At 37.9% G+C, this 19,198-nt stretch overlaps 1 protein-coding gene across 1 annotated transcript; it reads right to left on the bottom strand.

Annotated features, from left to right (window-relative positions):
• Positions 1-10,865: 10,865 nt before the first annotated feature.
• Positions 10,866-13,139, bottom strand: LOC100930139 (fibrous sheath CABYR-binding protein). Its single transcript, XM_031952814.1, has one exon. It carries the CDS (start codon positions 12,949-12,951, stop codon positions 11,029-11,031), a length of 1,923 nt encoding a protein of 640 aa, XP_031808674.1. The 5' UTR covers positions 12,952-13,139; the 3' UTR covers positions 10,866-11,028.
• Between the last annotated feature and the right edge of the window lie 6,059 nt (positions 13,140-19,198).

Genomic DNA, 19,198 nt, shown 5'->3' with positions numbered 1-19,198 from the left:
GATGATCAATTGTGCTTTATTTATGCTATTATGATCAGTTATATTTGTAATACTTATTTTTGTTGTGCTATATCTAATTGACTTATACAATATTTATATTGCATATAAATTCTGGGTCCTGTCACTTGTTTGCTTTGTTATCTTAGGTTGCTTAATCACAGTTTCCTTTTCTGTAAAGTGGGAATACCCCACCTGACTTCCACCTGATTTAAAGATTGTTTTGTCCCAATTTTACCACCGGGGGCAGCCAGGAATCTTATCATTACCGGTGTTCAGAGTACTACTGGATACAGCCAGCTGTGTTGAGAAGAGTCAGGAGCCAGAGGAGCAGGAATTAGAAGCAGCTTTATTGACGATCACTTACATGTTCAGGAATTCCTCTCTCTGCCTCTCTACCTGCTTCCTTTTTTATACTCAATAACTCCCAGTGCCATGTATAGGCTTAAAGAATTATAGTCAAGTTAAAACTGGGGAGGGTCTCCTCAGATCTTCGCGCTTGCAGCTGCGCATTCATCATCAGTCAAGGTATTCTTATGCATAAGGACAAACACTCTGAAGTCCTCGGCAATGGTCAAGGATCATAGTCTCAATTTGATGGAAAACGCACTGAGTACATGCACAATGAGGTCTGTAAGTACCAATACCAATCCTGCTTGTACCCATTCTTATTCAGTACTGTTATCCATCAACCTGATAAGCTGACCCTGGACTAACCCAGCTTGGTATTTTCTCATTTTCTCAGGCTAAGCCGTCAACAAGACCTTTAACACTGTTTGAGGAGACATACTTTATAAAAATGCTATTTGTATATACTCTTATTATTCTGATACTCCATTATAGAATGCTAAATTAAAAAATTCTTAATAGTTGAAAAAAATATTAAAACATTTTAAAAATAGACATGAGCCATTTCAAAAAACATTCAACCCTATTCAGTAAAAAACAATAAGTATATTTTTGCATCATAGTATATATGATTTGGACATTTCTCTTCCCTTAATATTTTATTCACCTATGTACTCTCCATATTTTATACAAAGACTTTGCTAATTTTTTTTTTTTTTATAAAAAGCTTTTTATTTGTGTTCAAAAACAATTCTTGAATATGAAGATGGCATTTTTTTTATTAGACTACTGAAGGTAAAAAGTCTGGGATTAATTATAACTTGCATTGCAAAGTAGATGCAATCTAGTTTTGGCACATTACCTTTTTTTTGTTAACTGTTTTTTGAACTTTTGGCCCTACCATGTATCTAATCTAAGTGCTAGATCACCCTAGATATTACCTTACCACTTAAAAAAATTTTTTTAAAATTAAAATTAAAAAGAAAATCCAGATCTATTATTTCTCCAGTGAAATAATGATGCTTCCAGAGTTGGAGCCAAGATGGCACAGTAAAGTCAGGAAGCTGCTTGAGTTCTCCCAGTTTTCCTCAAAAACCACATGAAACCAAGCCTCTGAACAGTCTGATGGAATGAAACCACCTTCCAGCTCAACACAGACTGGAAAAACTTCAAGAAAAGTCAGTCTCACTGAGGTGAAAAGGATGTTCAGTCCAGCTCAGATGGTGTCTGCGAAGGCTGGTGAGAAAGTCTCAATCATAGCAAATCAGCAACTAAGATCCTCAATTCTGACTCAGTAGAGAAGCAGATCAGGGGGGCCGCCTCTAGTTCCAGCTGAGAAATAATGATACAGCTTAGCAACTAACTCATCTGTACTTTATGGTCTTAGAAAACTGCCCAAGTATACTTAGAGTCACTAAATAGAATAGATTTGCTCCTAAAGTCAGCAGTGAGAATTAAACCCAGATCCCCTTCACTCTAGGATGACCTCTATTATGTCATAATTCTTTTCCCCTACTAATCACGGTTCATTGCTGCTATATTCACCGTCACTGAAATTTATCTGTTGTCTAACTGGTATTGGCATAGAGATCTTGGGTTTGAATTCTATTTCTGACACTACTAGTTCTGTCAACTTGTACAAGTAACTGAACCCTGGATCTCAATTTCTTCATTTGGAATATAGGGAAGTAAAACTAGATGATTTCTGAGGTCCCTTCCACTTTGTCATCAATCTATGATACTATATTTTATCTATTCATGAATCAATACATACATGAACTAAATCTATACTATTAAGTTGAAAACTCAAAGGCTAGTCTCAAGGTATTTGAGTTTATTTTAATTATGACCTTTTGTAGAAGAGACATTACACCTTCCCTGATATTTCTTACAATACTGTATGAGGATGTATTCTGATGGAAGTGGATTTCTTCAACAAAGAGAACATCCAATTCAGTTCCAATTGATCAGTGATGGACAGAATCAACTACACCCAGAGAAGGAACACTGGGAAATGAGTGTAAACTGTTTTGCCTTTTTGTTTTTCTTCCCAGGTTATTTTTACCTTCTGAATCCAATTCTTCCTGTGCAATAAGAGAACTGTTCAGTTCTGTACACATATATTGTATCTAAGACATACTATGACATATTTAACATGTATAAGACTGCCTGCCATCTAGGGGAGGGGATAGAGGGAGGGAAGGGAAAAATCAGAACAGAAGTGAGTGCAAGGGATAATATTGTAAAAAATTACCCATGCATATTTACTGACAATAAAAAGTTATAATTATTTTTTTAAAAAATCAATGAGAATCTGACTTGTAAAATAAGTTCTTATGGTTCATGACTTTATATTTACCAAAGTAGGCATATAAACTAGGGCTAAGAATGCTTTTCAAAATTGGCATTGACTATTATTATTTTTTTTTTTTAACTGGTGTCCATTTATTTATTTTGGGGAAAATTATTTATTTTATTAAAGCTTTTTATTTACAGAACATGCATAGGTAATTTTTCAACAAACGATTGTACTAGGGGCTTTTGTCCACTAAGAAAGTCTTTTTCTTAGTGAACCTGAGAAATAAACTCTCCTATTCTTTGCCATAGATAACTCGGGTTTGTGAATTCTTGTCAAGTGGACTCATCTTGCTCCCTGTTTCCCCGTCTTTCTTTCTTTTCCTCCTTCTCCAAGCTCAGGTTCAGACCTCATCAATTCCACTAACCCCTCTTAAAGCATCAGAGCCCAAAGGAAAGCTTCCATCCATCCACTATATCTCAGTTTTCCCCACTGGTATCATACCATTAAAACCTAACCTAAATATTTTGGAGCCTGGCTCCCATCCTCTGGAGGGACACTTTCTTAATACCTTCTGATCCATCTTTAAACATATTACACACCTTTCAGATACAATTTGTTCTGGTTCGATTTCTTGGGGGTCTTTGAGGCAGCCTTCATTTCAGTTCAGTAATCACAGAAGAGTAGCCAGAGGTTAAAGTCCAAATTCCATATTGTCTCCTTGCCTGGGGCTGGGCAGCTTTCTGGAGAGCCTTTCAGTCTGGCCTTGGTTTTAGTGGGGGAAGAGCAGGAATCCAGGCCAGCTATCAGGAAGATTGAAGATTGAATTGAATTTCTCCCCTTGGTTCTGAGAACTTAAGCTCCTGCCTCCAGTCCTTTATCTTTTCTGCCTCTGTTTCAACCTAGCTGAGGCTCCTAGCTTATATGCCCTATACTGAGTATAAACCAATCATTATATCACTAGGAAACCATTATTTGTTGTAAAATTAAATCAATCATACTGAACCATGCTAAACTAGATAACCATTGTCTCCTCAATTCCATTTAGTACCTTGTTTCAAGTTCTGGTCCATAACAACTAACCTAAATATTTTGGAGCCAGCTCTCATCCTCTGGAGGGACACTTCCTTAATGCCTTCTAATCTATCTTTAAACATATTACACCTTTCAGATAAAATTTATTCTGCAATTACACATATCCCTATACACCAAAATTTCTTGCTTTTAATATTTTGTTAAAGGGAAAAAGCAAGACAAATGTTAAGAGTAATATTCTAAATAGCTTTGAACCAAATTTCACAGAATTTATATCACATGTCCAGTTGGGTTGACACAATGTTAAAGGATAGCTCATACAATTTTTTACAAATTACCCAATATACAATTTAGGAAGCAACATAGTAGCTTAAATATATTTCATCTAATTAGGAGATATGAACATGTAGTCTTTTAGGCAAGTTACCAGAGAACCAAAATTTTTAAATTAAAGCCAAATTAAATACAGATTTAAATTTCTAGTAACAATACTTCAATATCAATGCACACATATTTCTAAAATCATATACTGATGAGGGTGAACCCTGAAACTGTCCCCTTTAATCTGTAAAAGAGGGGTAATTCAAGGTCTCAGGCTCTCCCCTGGGAAAAGCCTGCAAACTCCCAAGTTAAGTGGTTTTATTCAATCGGAGATTTTGGTGAAATCACCCTCCAGTGAAACAGATCATTAGAGGGTGGCCCAGATCCCCTTTAGGGAGTCCCCAGATCTGGGAAAAGTCTTCAACTCCCAGTTAAGTGATTTTATTCAGTTAGAGGTCTAAGCCTAATCATCCTGTTGAGTGGCTGGAAACTCCCAAGATAAGTACTCTCTTTTCAACTGGAAATCTAGGTCCAGGGCATTGATTGAAGCCAAAGTCTCAGACTGCTAATAAAAGACAACTTTGAACTCCTAATCTCTGCAGAAGTCTGAAACAGGGTTATGCTCGACAAAGAAGCTGCCTTAGTTAGCTGTTTTGCCAGGACTTTTGCCCACTGTGAAGATATTCTCTTCTCAGTGTTATCCTTTGTTACTTCCCTAACAGGACCTTGCCACTAAGAAGTCTGTCTTCCTAGCAAAGCTGGCTTCTCAGTGCCAATAAAAATCCCCTTTTGCCACAAACAGATTTCAGATTTGTGAATTCTTTCGCATTGGGCCTGCACCGACCAGGGGGGATCCTCACCCCCATTCTTGCACCTCTTCACTACCACTAGCCTCATCATTTGCACCTCATCAATACCAGAATAAACACATTCACAGTTTTAGCGCACACTAGTTAATAGTAATTATCTCATACAATTTTAGAGTCAGAATTACAATTTAAACACATACAGTCTCAATATTTAAGGTGACGAAAACTGCCCTTTCAAGCTCATCCACAAGGCTTTAAAAAAATGGTCGGATTTTAGGATCCTGAGAGAAGAGGGTTGAAGAATTTTGGACCCAAGTGTCTGGCTACAGGTCTGTGGCTCAGTGACTAGCCCATCCTCCATGCCCAAAATATTAGAGGGGAGGGAAGGAGAAGAAAAAGACATGTTAAAGATGTTGGGGTGCCTGCACAAATCCCAGAAGAATCCAGGCTAGTAAGGGACACCAGATTAAATTTGGACCCAGGACAGATTCTACAAACCTCTCCAAGAAAAATCCTAGAGAGGGCAGTTTTTTTTTCTTTTGCAGTTTTTCTGTAAGTCTCAAATTCTGGCCCCCAGAAGGCTTTTAGTCATATAAATTAGGCCTACTTAAAAATACAATAGATTAATTCAATTTAGCTGATAGAGAGACAGTGCCAAACAACTTAATGATTAGTTTCAAAAACTCCAGAATCTGCCAAAATGTTAGTAGTTATGTAACTTTAACTATTTCTGCAGACTCAAATTGGCCAGTTCTAGATCCACAAAAAGATCAGTATTTTAGTTTGTTTTTTTCGGTGTGACAGTTAAAAACTTTCCTCATCTCAAAACTAGTCTTTTCTCTTTCTAGCTAAAACCTATTTGCATAAACCCAATTATGTACAAAACAAGCCCTTTAAAATCCCAAATAACTAGATCTTTTCTTTTGTAATTTGGATGACTGAGATAAACACAGACAAAACAAAGGCTCTCTCTCTCTCTCACACCACACACACACACACACACACACACACACACACACACACATACACACACACATATTGATTTTTTAAATCAATCTAACTCCTGTTCTGGGGTCTACCTTAAAAAGAGTTAGCTAGAACTGGAATTCTGGAGCTGAAACCTTAGGGACCAGGTATTGAAGGCTCCTTTGATTTACACTTAGCCCTTGGGGAATAAGCAGTTTCTGTCAGTGAGCAAGGCACCTACCCAAACAAAACAATAGTATTTAATCCCTATACATTTTGCTACTTATCAATTCTTTCTAAAAAGCTATCTTCCCCTTGTGTGGAACAGAGAGATTAGATGAAGAATTTATAGGAATGTTTGAATTCATTTTCTGTATTTTGTTTTCAATATCTCTGTGACCTGCATAAGTACAATGTGTGCAAGCCAATATTTACTTAAAACTTTAGATATATTTACTTAATCTGAGATGATGACTTATCATTGTTCAATGTTATCAATATTTAGACTATTAGTTTAGTAATCTGAAGTTTGAAGGTCTGATGGATGGTTCCCCTTGGAATCAAGGAGACTGAAAACATTCCATTCTAATCTGTTTTGTCACCAATATCTAACATTCAATTAGTGGAGAGGGCACCATATTTCTTAATGCTCCCCAATTTATGATGTAATCCCCTGTTACAGAACTTATAAAAGCTGTGTATTTTTACTACTTCTTTAGCCCTCCTACCATGAGCTTTTTCTTTCCCTTATCTCGTGATGGGATGGCTCATCCTCCGGAGGTTTAATAAACAACCTTTCTGCTTTCTACTGAGTGATCTCTGAGTAGTCATTTTGGGAAGTCATTTCTTCTACATCCCCCACACTCTGAAATTAGATAAAAGAACCAGCTAGATTATTCCTTTTCCAAGGTTCACAGTTTCTTGTCCTCTTTAATGGAGGACAGTTTTAACTGATTTTACCAAAGGCAAATAGGACTTAAACCCTTAAGATTTTCCCAGTAGCAAAGGCGAAAAAGGAACCTTTTAGAGACTTTAACTGCCTAAATTATCCCAATTCCAATTCCAGTCACCCAGGAGGTTTACTAGTTCTTGACAGAAGTAAAGTATGGAGCTCTCTCCTCACTATTTTGCCCACCTAGGTTGTGCACAACTTACTTTACTTCAAATTTTTCTGTTTATCTTCTGAATTGAGTTAATCCTCTATCTTTGCTAGCCCACTTCTGTTTTTATTTTCTCTGAGTGTCTCTCTTTTGGAGTTTATCTAATCAGAAAGGGAGTTTTTGAGTAGAGTCCAAGGATCACCGAAAAATTTTCCTGAGAGTGTCTGCCCAAGGATTCTGTATGGGAGAGACCCCTCACAAACAGGAAATATCCTGGAACAAGCCTTCAAACTGAGTGGGGCAGTAGCGACCACAGAAACAATCAGAGACTCTCAGAGTAAAAAAAGCAAAAAGGAGTTTATTATAATCTTGTGAGAAAGGGCAACTCCCATCTGACAAGATGTTTATCAGTAAAGAAGTGCAAAGTATAAAATGCAAATACAGGTTTATATAGACCCTAACCAGAAGCCCCCACCCTGCCCTTTAATCTCTTCCCTCATTCTTTGAAGAGTTCTAATTTACCCAGAGATTAAATATGGACCCCAGACCACATTTTATGGTATTAGGTAGTTAAATACTAATGAAAAGCAGGGGGAGGAGAGACAGAAGGGAAATGTTTATGTAAAATAATCCAAAACCTCCAGCTTTTAGCTATAGCTCATCTTGTTACTGCAAAGTCTCAAGTCACAATTAGGACATACTTTGAAGTCACATCCTTATGAGATGTTTTCACTCAGTTTATCCCATACACTATTCTGCTCACAGCAGACTTTTTTTACTCAGAATAAAAATACTTAGTTTATTCCTTTACTTATAGAGTTTCCTTAATCTAATATTATCTATCTGAAAACATGCTTACCAATTAGGAGGCACTGAAGGGTATTTTGGACAGAAACTAAAGAATTGATCCCTGAGGCAAGCTGGGAGAAGGCACTGATAGAGATCAGTTTAGTTCCATGGTCCCACCCTCTGTGAAGGTGGTTCAGTCTAAAATCCAAGTTATGTCAAACCCCTGAGACTCAAGCCTTGTAGAGGTCTCAAGCAATCTCCCCTTGTCATGCCCTGTCAAAAATCCCAGTCATATCATACAAAAATGTTTGCAGCAGCTCTTTTTGTGGTAGCAAAGAATTGTAAAAGGAGTGGATGCCCATCAATTGGGAAATGGCTGAACACGCTGTGATGCAAGAAGATAATGGAATATTATTGTTCAATAAAAATGAACAAGCTGATTATAGAAAGGCCTGGAAAGATTTACATGAACTGATGCTGAGCAAAACAAACTGAACAAGGAATACATTGTACACAATAACAAGAATGTGATCAACTATAAAAAGCTTGGTTCTTCTCAGTAGTTCAGTGATCCAAAGCAATCCCAATAGACTTTGGACAGAAAATGTCAATTGCAACCAGAAAAAGATCTAAGGAGACTATGCATTTCAACACATGCACTTTTTTTTTTTCCTCTCCCATGGTTTTTTCCCTTTTGTTCTGATTTTTCTCTCCCAACATGATTCATAAAGCAATGTGTATTAAAAATAAACTTACTACCAAAAAGAAATCTCAGTCATACCCCAAAGGTTAAATTTTCCCTATAAAATCTACTTATGGGTTTGCTATCCTCCTTTGGGATAATCAATCATGGCACTCTGCTTTGTGGTCTCTTTCTCCTTACCTCCAACTTCCCCCATGCCAGGTGGTATTTCCTATAACTCCACTATGCTTCTCAACCCACTTCTCCTCTTTATAGCTAAAAAACTCTTTCAGGGTGCTATGTCCCTTTAGGGAAAACCCCTTTCTATGCTCTCCCAACTCTATTTTGTGTTTACTATTCCCAGTGTCTATTGTATCCCTTCATTTTGTCTGTAACCTATTCCTTTAAATTAACTCTACCTTTTGCCAAAGAGAATGGCCATTGTGAATTCTTTACATGATTGAATCCCACATTTTGGGGCCTAACATCATTTGATGACAAACCCCACATCACAGACCACATCAACAAGAACCATAACTTTTACAGAGTTCATACTCTCAAGAGTTTGCCTTGATTTCCTCTCCCTGGATTTAGGGCTCAAATGCCTAGCTCTCTTTGACTCACCTTAGATGAAACCCTTACTGCAAGAAACTTCCAGATTATGCCTGCTTATTATAGTAGGACTGATGCACCTTTGAGGAAAACAATCTCAAAATGAATTCCAGATTTCTCAGTGTTGGAGTTCAAGAGGGACCCCAAAATGTTGGGGTTCCAGACTGCAAGGTATTTTGAAAGAATTTGCAGGCTCATATTCAAGTGAAAGAGCAAAGTTAAAGCAAGCTAAATTCCAAAAGATAAAGACAGTAAAGAGCAAGGGACTAGCAGGCCAATTTCTAGGGAAAGGTGAAGGGAATCAACTAGGTGCTTCATGGCACTGACATGATGGCTTAGAGATGGAGTTGAGGAGTGGTCAGGTTTGTTCTTTGTATATTATCCATAGTTCTCTGGGCAGACCTAGCTGGGAGAGGGGAGGGAGTTCAGAGTCAAAGAACCATGGCTTAGACAGTTACAGGAACCCCCCCTCCCCATAAATCGTAAATACCATTAACAAAAATGATAAAGAATCAGTTTAATCTTCTGACACCCCTTTGTTTAAGCATGCTATCGAAGTCTCTCCTGGGTGTTTTTGTAGGGCTAAATCCTGTGTTCAAAGAATTTATATATCTCTATATCTGTCTACTTCTATATAACTTGCTAATGGCTTAGACAGTTACAGGAACCCCCCCTCCCCATAAATCGTAAATACCATTAACAAAAATGATAAAGAATCAGTTTAATCTTCTGACACCCCTTTGTTTAAGCATGCTATCGAAGTCTCTCCTGGGTGTTTTTGTAGGGCTAAATCCTGTGTTCAAAGAATTTATATATCTCTATATCTGTCTACTTCTATATAACTTGCTAATTTTTCTTTTAAAAACAATTCTGCCATATTTAAACCTTTAAAAGCCAGTCAAATCCCAAAGGTCCCCTAATTGCTAATGAAATTATGAAATTTTCTTGTCTAGTTAGCTCATAGACTTTGGAGCTTTTGCCTTTTTCTCAGAGTTTTTAGACTTGTTTCAAGAGACCTATATTTATATTCATTTAGTAACATCATTTATACTCACATAGACTATACCAAGAACCTATAGAATCTTAGATGAAATATTCAGAAACTTAAATAATTCTATTTTATTCTACTTTGTCCCTTGTGCTCAAAGTACATCTAAAAAAATGTCAAAACTTTATTATATTCTATGGTAAGATGCAAAAAAAAATTCATGCACAAAGTATTCTTTAAAAGCAAATGAAGTAAACAAACCCCTAAAAGAATGTTTGACCTCTGGGTAACTTACTGACATTTTTCTACTTATCTCCAACATAGTTTTTTAGCAAATTATTTGTGGCCAGCTTCATAGGAATATGTTAAAATGAAGATTTTGCAAAGAAACTATGTATTATTCACTTGTCCCTAGTAAAAATTTTAAGTGCAAAGTATAGAAGAATATATAGAAATAATTATGAAGACAGAATAAAAAACTATCAAACTTGTAAGACAAACAGATGGAAGGAAAATAAGAAGTATGATGAATTATGTAAAATTCTAGAACCTTAACTATGAAACTGAAAATTATAAGGAATAATGAAAGGTTTTCAGAAAAGGGCATAATTTTAAAACCTGTATCTATTAAGAATGAATATATCTTTTCTGCTTTGCATAATAATAAAAAAAAAAAACCCTCAAAGAAAGCCTGGATGAAGCCATACTCTTAAGGATAGCCTTTCCAATTGAATGTGACAAATTTAATTCAACAAATATTTATTAAGCATCTACTATGAGCATGGCACTGTTCTAAAAAGGGCTCATTTTTTTAAAAGGACATTTTGAGTAATGACTTCCAACATGTATGTGATTCATTTTAAAAATAGGTCTTTTCCATACTCTAAACCTGTTTTTAGCGGCAATAACACAAGAAATTTTAAACCGCTTTCCTTTTTTATTATTCATTTTTCCAATATGAACTCCAATTGTGATGTTTCCTTTTCCTTTGACAATTCCCCTTCTACTTTCAGGGCCCTATCCTTTTCTAAGACATGTGCTTAAATTTTAACTTGGTGCTGCTCTTCCTTTTTGGGGACTCTTCCTTACTCAGCTGCCTCAGGAGCTTCTGGTTCTTCTGGAGGAACTTCTTTTTCAGTAGGATCCTCTTGTTCCACAGGAGGAGAAGGCGGTAAATCAGAAGGGGCATCATCTTGGGGGGGCTCTAGCTCATCCAGAGGTTTTTCTTCTACGGGAGCAGTCTCTGTTTCAGCAGGAGACTCAAGTTCAGGTTCCTTTAGAGGAACTTCCTCAGAATCATTCTCAATGGGTTCTTCAACAGGAGCTTCTTCCACAGGGACTTCTTCCATAGGAGCAGCCTCTACTTCTTCAGAAGGAGGCTCGGATTCCTCAAGAGGAGCTTCTTCCTCAGGGGCAGCCTCTACTTCTTCAGAAGGAGGCTCGGATTCCTCAAGAGGAGCTTCTTCCTCAGGGGCAGCCTCTACTTCTTCAGAAGGAGACTCTACTTCCTCAAGAGGAGCTTCATCTACAGGAGCAGCCTCTACTTCATCAGAAGGAGGCTCTAATTCCTCAAGAGGAGCTTCTACAGGGGCAGCCTCTTCAGCAGCAGCAGCTTCTACCTCATCAAGTTGAGTTTCTTCCACAAAAGAAGACTTCACTTCATCAGAAGGCTCTTGTTCCTCTTGTTCTTCCACAGGAAAAGTCTCTACTTCAACAGGAGACTCTATGTCTTCAAGAAAACCTTCCTCAGGAGGAAATTCTCTTTCAGCAGCAGAAGGAGATTCTAGTTCCAAAGAACTGTCTCTTTCAGAAGATTCAAGTTCGGCAACAGGAGGTTGTCCTTCTTCACGAACTACTTCTTCCACAGAAATACCCTCCATTTTTATAATGGGTGATACTGAGCCAGATTCTTCAGGGGCTTCAATAGCTGAGGTTTTGCTAGCTGTAGCACTTCCCCTGGCAGAGGATGTTTTGCTATCCTTAGTACTTGTTCTGCTAGCAACTTCAATACTTCCTTGGGCACAGAGGACTTTGGCACTTCCTGGGGGAGAGAAACTTTTGCTAGCAGTAGCACCTGCCCTGGCAGAGGACATTTTGCTAGTTCTAGCACTTGCCTGGGAAGAAAAAGTTCTACCACCAGCTTCAGTATTTCCCTTGGCAGAGATGACTTTGGCATTTCCTGGGGGAGATGAAATTTTGTTAGCAGGAGCACTTCCCCTGGCAGTGGATGTTTTGGTAGCCCTAGTACTTGTCTGGGTTCTATTAGCCGTAGAACTTCCTCGGGATATCCTTGACTTCATTTTAGTTTCTTCAGGATCTTCCACTGACTGGCATGATGAATCTCTTTTGCTACTAGGAAATCCCAGTAGCTCTATGTCACTCATTCCAGTCTGCTTGTCCACCATTTCTCTGCATAAGGAGGCCATAAGACCCCAGTCTCCAGTGCAACTTGTCTGCTGAGATCTATTTATCAAGCAATAGCTCTGGGATCTGATTAAGGGAGTTTCATACTCTATACAAGGATGAGCAACTTGTTCAATCTCAGATTCAGGGATAAAAGGAAGTGGCCCTCCATCAACTAAGCCTTCTCCAACTTGTTCACCACACTTCATTTTTCCTCCCCCACTTGATTCCTCAAGCTTAGATTTTGGTGATAAAATTTTTCCCTCCATTCCTTTTAGTCCCCCTCCTTTAGTTTCCTCTGTCTGCTGAAATTTATCTATTAATTCTTGTCCAAATTTTCTCTTCTGCCAGGTTTGTTGAAGCTGAGAAGATAATCTCATGTTATCATATTCTTTAGTAGAATACTTTGCTTTGCTGTCAAGTATATTACTATGACTAAAGACAGCTTTTGGTGTAGACAGTTGTGAACCTGACAGGCATTTCTTTTTCTCAATGATATCTGTTTGCTGGGATTTGTCTACCATTGGTTGAGAAGGTTTCCTTCTTTTTCTCATTTCTTGCCTCCCCGCTGAAACAGAATTATCATATTCATTACTTTCTTCCATTGCCAGGGTTGATGATTTCAATTTGATATTATTTCTTAGACTACTAATTGTCAAATTTCTCCAAAGTGTCAGGTAGTTAATCCTTTGATTTTCTTTGTGATGGATTGATCACAAGTGATTACAGTCTGTCTTACATTCTTGTTGGTTCCCACTTTATTCAATAAGCCTCTTTCTGGTTTAATATCTATTATGAACAGTCTCACTTCTAGAGTTTCCCTCAATGGTCTATGACATCACTGTTATGTCTACCTATAGGGTTCCATAGTATTCTCAGGTTCTCATCACCTTAGTATACAGTTATAAGTGTTAGCTGCTAGCTGCTGACATTTGAACTCTGAAAGTAATCAAATAGTAAAATATGGAATTCTTCTCTAAGAGGAATCTTCAGTTCTGGCATTTTTAATTAGTTGGGGAAGAAAATTTTGATGGTCCAATCCAATGTCTTTTCATGTTCACACTACTGAAGACAGTTGTGTTGAGTAGATTCAATAGAATTTTATAATCTGTTTTCTGGAAGGAAAAAAATTCTGAAAATTTATATTTGGGAATATTTTTTATCAAGATAAGTTTGAGGGACAGAAAAACAAGTTGAATAACTAGAGTTCTAGTTTCCATGGTGTGAAAGTGAGTGAACTCTTTTTTTTATTTTTAAAGTTATGTATATTTAACTCTCAGGATTCACAACCTTTGCCTATCTAAATGTATAGAAAAATATGTGCTGTGTTTGGTTCCTAGGTCAAATAGTAATATAAATGAGTATACTTATGTATCATTTCATAAAATAGTTTTAAATGAGTATAAGAATTATTTGAGATGATTACAAGTGAAATTGAATTCATTTATTGAAATGGTCAATTTTCTTCTCAATAAGAGGCAATGATTCTAAGAAAGGAGGAAAAAAAAACCTTTGCAAGGGCATTAATAAATAATTTCAAAAACAATGTATCCTAGAGTAGGCTTGATTTAGGGTAGTCCCCCTATAATTTAGGTTCAGTATGGGAACGAGATTAAGACACTCATGGATCATTCAAAGAAATTTACTTAGCCAAAGTAGAGGAAGGATATTCAATAGAAATTCTGTAATGAGTTGATTCAATTGACTGAAATTCCCCTGTCTGTGTGTTGCTAACACATCATGCATGATACCATCAGCCAAGTCTCCAGGCAGGTTGTTTCATACTTAGGCAACCAGGAAATGATGTTAATATCTTAAGCCTTTAATTCTCTCAACTAATCAAATGTCAAGGACAGTTTGAATACCTTTTAAGGAAAAAACAGCATAACTTGTATGGAGGGGCTAGAATATTGCTTCCACCATACCTTACTTTCTGGAGAACCTTCCCTCTCTTAAAACAGGGGTAGGGACCATCCAGCCTGTGGCCATATAAGGCCAATGAAACCATTTGCTAAGATAAACGAAGGTGATGATGACCTGAAAGCTAGCTACAAAAACCTCCAGCTGCTTGAGTTAGATAATTTTGCATGGCCCTCGAATGTTATAAATATCCAAATGGCCCTTTGGTAGAAAAAAGGTTCCCCACCTCAGTCTTAAATGATGCTTCAGAGTTGTAAGAATCCTGCTATAGGCAGCACTGAAGGAGGAAAAGAAAAACAAAAACAGAAAGGTAGTGAAAACAAAACAAAACATAATAGTGTAACAGCTCCCTATAGGCATGACAGTAGAGGAGAATGAAAAGGAGAAACCCCAGACTCACCTTCCGCAATCCCCAAATACTTTGGAAAGACCAATTTCCTGAGCTAAAGATCTGGTTCAAGTGATAGTCCCAAATCTTTGCAGTTCACAATAATTCTTTCAAAGTAAAGGAATAGGAGCAGCACGAGGAACATCAAAGCTACAATGAAGATGAGACACTTCCTGCATAATCACCTCATCACAAGTAACAGAAAGCTGTTCTGTACAACTACCAACTTAGTGTTCCTTTGCCTACCTGCCAAGAACCTCCCCCTCCTTGGAAGAACCATGGTTGGAGGGAAGAGAATTTAAAAGTTTTGCTCCATCAGAAGACTCTGAAGGACTGTTCCTCTTTCTTTATGGGAGCCTCCCTCCTTGTTGCCAAAAAACAAGCTCCCTTCCTAAAGTGTCACCCCTTAGTCCTATACCTTCCCTGGGGACGAATTATATAATGACTCCTGGATATTTTACAGGCAACAATATAGAAGGACTTTTTAAACAGTAAGCAAGGGGCTATAGTGGCCTTCTATTCTATCATCTCTACTGCACCCTGTGAATCTGCCCATTCTGCTGATGAGCCAGCTTCATGGCCAGGGTCACTGTTGCTAGAGTCTCCTCACTACAACTGACTCAGGGTCAACTGCTACTCATCTTGTACCAGGGACTAAGTGCTACCCAGATACCGCCACTGACTCCTATAAGGGATCTGAACAAATGCTCTTCTTGGGGTCCTCCTTTACTAGGGCATAACTCTTCTACTATGATGGAGCAGAGTGTTGCTTTAGGCCTGTGTTGCTATTGCTAGGTTGGACTCCATCTCTCTCTAGTAGAGTAAAAATTGTCTTCCCATTCCTGGACCTGATTCTTTGCCTTCCTTTCTTCCCTCCCATCTTCTGCAGGACAGAGTACTGCTGTGGGTCTGTGCTGCCTCTACTGGGGCATGACTCTACCATCTTATATTGAGGTGAAAAATATCCTCTCCCTCCATGCCCAAGTGAGACTCGATCCCCCATGCCAAGAGCTGTATGTTGCATTGTCACTGCTGTTCTATGGTAGTTATTACTGGGATAGGGTACTCCTGGGGAGAGGGGGAAACTCCCTCCACTAATGCAAGCTCCAAATCTTTTTTGCAACTGAAAGTATTAGAGAGTGGCTTTGAACACTGAGAAGCTGAGTGATTTGTACAGCATCGCATAGCCAGTATTTGTCAGACATGGGATTTGAACTCATGTATTCTTGACTCTTACAAAAGCCTAAGACACATTGCTTCTCTGATTCAAAGAATGTGAAATTTTTAAATTAGAATTCTGAAGTAAAAAGTGACCACATGATTCCAAAATTTGCTTGCATTTCATTTTTATAGAATTTCCATTTAGTTTGTGGCAGCCTTTTTTGTAGTAGCTAGAAACTGGAAAGTGAATGGATGCCCATCAATTGGAGAATGGCTGAATAAATTGTGGTATATGAATATTATTATTGTTCTGTAAGAAATGACCAGCAGGATGATTTCAGAAAGGCCTGGAGAGATTTACATGAACTGATGTAAGTGAAATGAGCAGGACCATTATATACTTCAACAACAATACTATATGATGATTAATTCTGATGGACATGGCCATCCTCAGCAATGAGATGAACCAAACCAGTTTCATTTGTTCAATAATGAAGAGAACCAGCTATACCCAGAAAAAGAACTCTGGGAAATGAGTGTGAAACACAACAATAGCATTTTCAATCCCTCTGTTTTTGTCTGCTTGCATTTTTGATTTTCTTCTCAGGTTAATTTTACCTTATTTCTAAGTCTGATTCTTCTTGTGCAGCAAAATAACTGTATGGATATGTATACATATATTGAATTTAACATATACTTTAACATATTTAACATGTATTGATCTACCTGCCATGGGGGGGGGGGGGGAAAAGTTGGAACAGAAGGTTTTGCAAGGGTCAGTGCTAAAAAATTACCCATTCATATATCTTGTAAATGAAAAGCTATAATAATAATTTTAAAAAAGAATTTCCATTTAGAAAGTAATTTCAACATTAGATTGGTTGTTGTCGTTGATTCTCAAAGACAACCAAAATGACATCACTATGTTAATGATGAGGTGTGAGAATAGAGAGAAAGAGATCTCTTAACAGCAATGGGATTCCCTTGGCCCGAGGCAGGCTTTATGAAAGAATTCGCAAAACCCAATGAATACAGGCACGAGGCTTATGGCAGAGAATGGGATTTAATTACATTAAGAAGCCAGTTTTCTAGGAAGACAGACTTCTTAGTGGGCAAGGAATATAGCAAAGGTGGGTTACACTAAGAAGAAAATATTTTCAACAGTGGGCAAGGTCCTGTTAGGACTTCTGCAAAGATAGGTTGACCAATTCTTGATTATATCGGGTAAATCTTAGTCTGGGGGTGGGGAGCAGTTTGAGCCACTTAATAGAGGATTATTGACCATGATATCTCCAAAATGAATGAGATTACTTAGGATGTTTCCCTTATGGACAGAAGGGTGTGCCCCTCTCAGAGGGCTTGAGACCCCTAATCACCCTTCTCTCACAGATTAAAGGGGACAGTTTCAGGGCTCCCCCAAAAAGGCTAAAGGGGACACAATTTACATGATTAAAAGTCTCATTAAAATGTGTCTGACTAGAGCTGATTAGACCAATATGAGCTTGGAATGCTCTGCCACAACAGTGGCTTCTCTAACTTAAGGCCTCTTGAATTTCTTCTAGGATAATTCAATTCTGCTTTGCTCACAGAACACAGCATCTTCTCTGAGGAGGACATGCCATGAGGAGATCCTGTGCCAGTGTCTTCCTAGAATACAATTGATTCTAAAGTTCTTAAGAGAGACCTTGAGAGTGTCGTATTTTTTTTTTCTGGCTACCTTGTAAGTGCCTGCTCAGTGTAAGTTCTCCATAACATAATTTATTTTGGCAAGTAAGTGTACATTTGGCATTCGAACAATGTGGCCAGCCCAACAGAGTTGTGCTCTTCACTGTGGAGCTGGAATGCTTATCAGTTTAGTTTGAGAAAAGCCTTCAGTGGTTGGTATCTTAAACTGCCAGATCTCCAGAATCTTTCTAAGACAATTCAAATGGAAGCAATTCAATTTGCTGGCATTGTGTGCAGGTTTCACAGATATGCAACAATGAGGTCAGCATAATGACTCTAAAGACTTTCAGTTTGGCAGTCACTCTAATACCTCTCCTCTCCCATCCTTTCCTTTGGAGCCTCTTAAACACTGAACTAGCTCTGGCAATGCTAAACCTATGTAATGTTCAAGTGTTGAATGTGAAACATTTTGTATAATAATCTTTATTAATAATAAAAATATTTTTAAGATTTGTTCCCTATTCTTCCAGTTTCCTGTTTACAAATTTAACAAGATATTAAGTTTTCTTTGCTTCAGTTTTCCCAGAAGGAAATGGCAGATACTGCAACAAACTATGCTCCTGGGAATATTATAGTTTTCCTACTGAAGGATCTGATATCCAGTAATCTTAAAACTTAATATAAGCTTCAACAGCTGCAATTCTGTTGAGGAGAGGAATGTTGTTTTATAATTGTAATGCCAGAGAAACTGAGGCAGGAGAGAGATTAGAGAGTTTTTTTAATATTTATTAATTGGAGAGCATAATTGACTGGACAGGACTCTCGTCTCAAAGTATCCAGGGATGAATGGGAGAATTCCAAATTCTTAAACACCTTTTACAAACAAAGAAGGGGACAGAAGTGGGAAATTTCTTCCCAGACCTATTTGGTTCTGCCAGGATGGGAGGAGGCCATAAATTCTTACTAAAAGTCAGAGTCAGGATGTCTGAATAAACAGAAGTAAAGATGTAAATGAGGTATGTGGGATAGTCTTATTTTTTGGAATATTTTAGAGGGATGGTGCCATAAATTCTTGAGGACGGACAGAGTTAGGGACCAGGAAGTCTGATCTCCTTATCTTGAGTCTTTGACAATTTATAACCTTAGAGCAAATGGTCCTCAGTCTTAATAAATCAGAGGGGGGGTTTTACAACTAAGGGGATTGAGGCAGAAGAGTTAAGGAAACTGAGACAGAACCATTCAGGGAAACTAAGGTAGAAGAGTTCAAAGGGACTGTGGCATAACATGATGATGATGATGTTGATGATAACAGTTGTTGTTTTTCAGTTATTTACAACTATTCATGACCCCATGTGGGGTATACTTGACCTTTAAAGATTTTGAAGTAGTTTCTTATTTCCTTCTCTAGATCATTTAACAGATGAGGAAGCGTTTTTGAAATTAATGCTCTGAAATTCTGTCCCCTTTGATTCTTGACCCTCCCCCGGGCTCTGTGGAGTCTGGTGAGAGCTTCTCAGACTGGGCCATTTCTAAAGCAAATCACCTCCATTGATAGCTGGATCTCCATTCAAATTCAGGCTGAAAAAGCCTTCAAAGTAATGTCAATTGGGAGACCCTGTTCTGATCAGTTCAACTATTCCCCCCCCCCTTTCTGTGCAGAAGTCTGGAGCAGGGCTTAATTGCCTGCCAGCATTCCTGTCTGCTGAGAAGACATTCTC

This window comes from Sarcophilus harrisii, chromosome 2, assembly GCF_902635505.1.
Source record: "Sarcophilus harrisii chromosome 2, mSarHar1.11, whole genome shotgun sequence".
In the NCBI taxonomy this organism is placed as follows: domain Eukaryota; kingdom Metazoa; phylum Chordata; class Mammalia; order Dasyuromorphia; family Dasyuridae; genus Sarcophilus; species Sarcophilus harrisii.
This window is presented reverse-complemented; position numbering and strand designations above follow the sequence as displayed.

What these genes read in the sequence shown, in the direction of transcription:
- LOC100930139 (XM_031952814.1), bottom strand. Translation starts at nt 12,951, where the DNA reads ATGGAAGAAAGTAATGAATATGATAATTCTGTTTCAGCGGGGAGGCAA.